Source organism: Antechinus flavipes, chromosome 5 (genome assembly GCF_016432865.1).
Source record: "Antechinus flavipes isolate AdamAnt ecotype Samford, QLD, Australia chromosome 5, AdamAnt_v2, whole genome shotgun sequence".
Lineage (NCBI taxonomy): Eukaryota > Metazoa > Chordata > Mammalia > Dasyuromorphia > Dasyuridae > Antechinus > Antechinus flavipes.
In genome coordinates, this window is record NC_067402.1 from 219,921,243 (window position 1) to 219,923,295 (window position 2,053).

The 2,053-nt window shown below is 36.5% G+C and overlaps 1 protein-coding gene across 1 annotated transcript; it reads left to right on the forward strand.

Annotated features, from left to right (window-relative positions):
• The first annotated feature begins 535 nt into the window (after nucleotides 1-535).
• On the forward strand, nucleotides 536-1,514 carry LOC127564771 (olfactory receptor 6C2-like). The gene has a single exon (XM_052001516.1). The coding sequence runs from the start codon at nucleotides 576-578 to the stop codon at nucleotides 1,512-1,514; it is 939 nt and encodes a 312-aa protein (XP_051857476.1). The 5' UTR covers nucleotides 536-575.
• Nucleotides 1,515-2,053: the final 539 nt, after the last annotated feature.

Below are 2,053 nucleotides of genomic sequence, written 5' to 3' on the forward strand. Positions count from 1 at the left end.
GGGGAAAATAAGTATTGAAGAGCATAGATGGATCGGTAAAGTTAAGATGTGGGAAGCAGGAGAGGGAATTCCAATTAGCATTGAATCATAATTGAAATAAGCATGGCTAACATATAGAATTCAATAAGTATTTTCTTCACAGCAGAGCTAGGCACTAAGTCTTGAAAATACTTCATTTAAGCAAAAAGAGGAGCTGAATGACTTCCACTTTGCCACATAGCTTCAAGTGCTACATAAATGTTAGGTATTTATTTTGTTAATTATTATTATTATAAGTATTATTCATTATTATCCTTACTCCAAATTCAGTGCTCTAGACTGGCTAAGGAAAGGAGAACTGAAGGAAGAACTATTATAAGAATAAAATAGAAGATTTTGACAGGAGACCAAATATAGGAGTGCAAAAAACATTAATTCCCAAAAGATATTGAAAGGCTGGCAGAGAGAGATGCTAGAAGGATAGAAATTACTTGTCTTCTTTTTCCCACCACCTTCCATCACTATTCTCATTTTGTGTCCAACCTTTTTTTTTTTTTTTTTTCATATGCAGATCCACCAGAATTCAGAAATAAGGAATGAGAAATCACACAGCAATAACTTTATTCATCCTGCGAGGACTGACAGATGATCCACAACTACAGGTTTTGCTTTTTATGTTTCTGTTTCTCAATTATATGTTGAGTATAATTGGGAACCTGACTATCATCACCCTCACCTTGGTGGATCCTCACCTGAAAACTCCTATGTATTTTTTCCTTAGAAACTTTTCCTTCTTAGAAGTCTCATTCACAACTTCCTGTATTCCCAGATATCTCTACAGCATATCAACTGGGGACAACACAGTTTCTTATAATGCTTGTGCCATGCAACTATTTTCTGTGATCTTTCTTGGAGCAGCGGAGTTCTTCCTTTTAGCTACCATGTCCTATGACCGTTATGTGGCCATCTGTAAACCTTTACATTATACTACTATCATGAATAACAAAGTCTGTAATCGGCTCCTATTGAGTTCTTGGCTGTCCGGACTAATGATTATTCTCCCTCCATTAAGCTTGGGTCTCCAGTTGGATTTCTGTGACTCGAATATTATTGACCATTTTACCTGTGATGCATTTCCTGTGCTAGAGATTTCATGCACAGATACAAAGTTCATAGAGAAGATAGCTTTGATTGATGCGATATTAACACTCATCATCACCTTATTGTTTGTGATTTGGTCTTATGCCTCCATTGTCAGAACCATTCTGAAATTTCCCTCTGCCCAGCAAAGGCAAAAGGCCTTTTCCACTTGTTCATCCCACATGATTGTTGTCTCTATCTCTTATGGAAGCTGCATCTTCATGTATGTCAAATCTTCTGCAAATGAAATGGTAGCTTTGAACAAGGTGGTATCAGTTCTCATGACATCTGTTGCCCCTGTGATGAACCCCTTTATTTATACTTTGAGGAATAAACAGGTCAAACAAGCCTTTAAGGAATTAGTTAAAAAGATTGCAATTTTCATAAAGCACTAAAAGACTGAAGATTGTCAAATGTTAAAAGAAAGTCAGTCTATTATTCTACAATCCATTGTAATTTTTCTTGCTTATTATCCTTTGCTATAATCAGCAAAGTTTAATTTTATGCTAACTCATTTTGCCATGCAGCTAGTAGCTTCCTTCTCCCCTGCTGATAACTATCTCACTGTCTCCCATTTTGTTGGAATTTATATTGCTTTCTGTATCTCATTCACTTTTCCTCTAGTCTTACTCCTCCAACTCACTGGCTCAAGCTCACCCACACTCTCAGACAGATTGATATGATGGATGAAGAGCTGGACTTAGAATTAGGAAGTTCCAGATTAAAATTCTTCTTCAGAAATTGACTATCTCTGGGACCTTGACAAGTCACAGAATTAGATTTAGATGAGTAAGAGACCTTTGGGGATATTTAGTCTTTCTCTTTCATTTGATGGGCAAGTGACTTGTCCAAAGTTATCCAAGGTAATAAAAGACAGAGATGGCATTTCAATCAAGGCCTCTGACTCCAAAGCCAATTTTCTTTTTCATTCTTG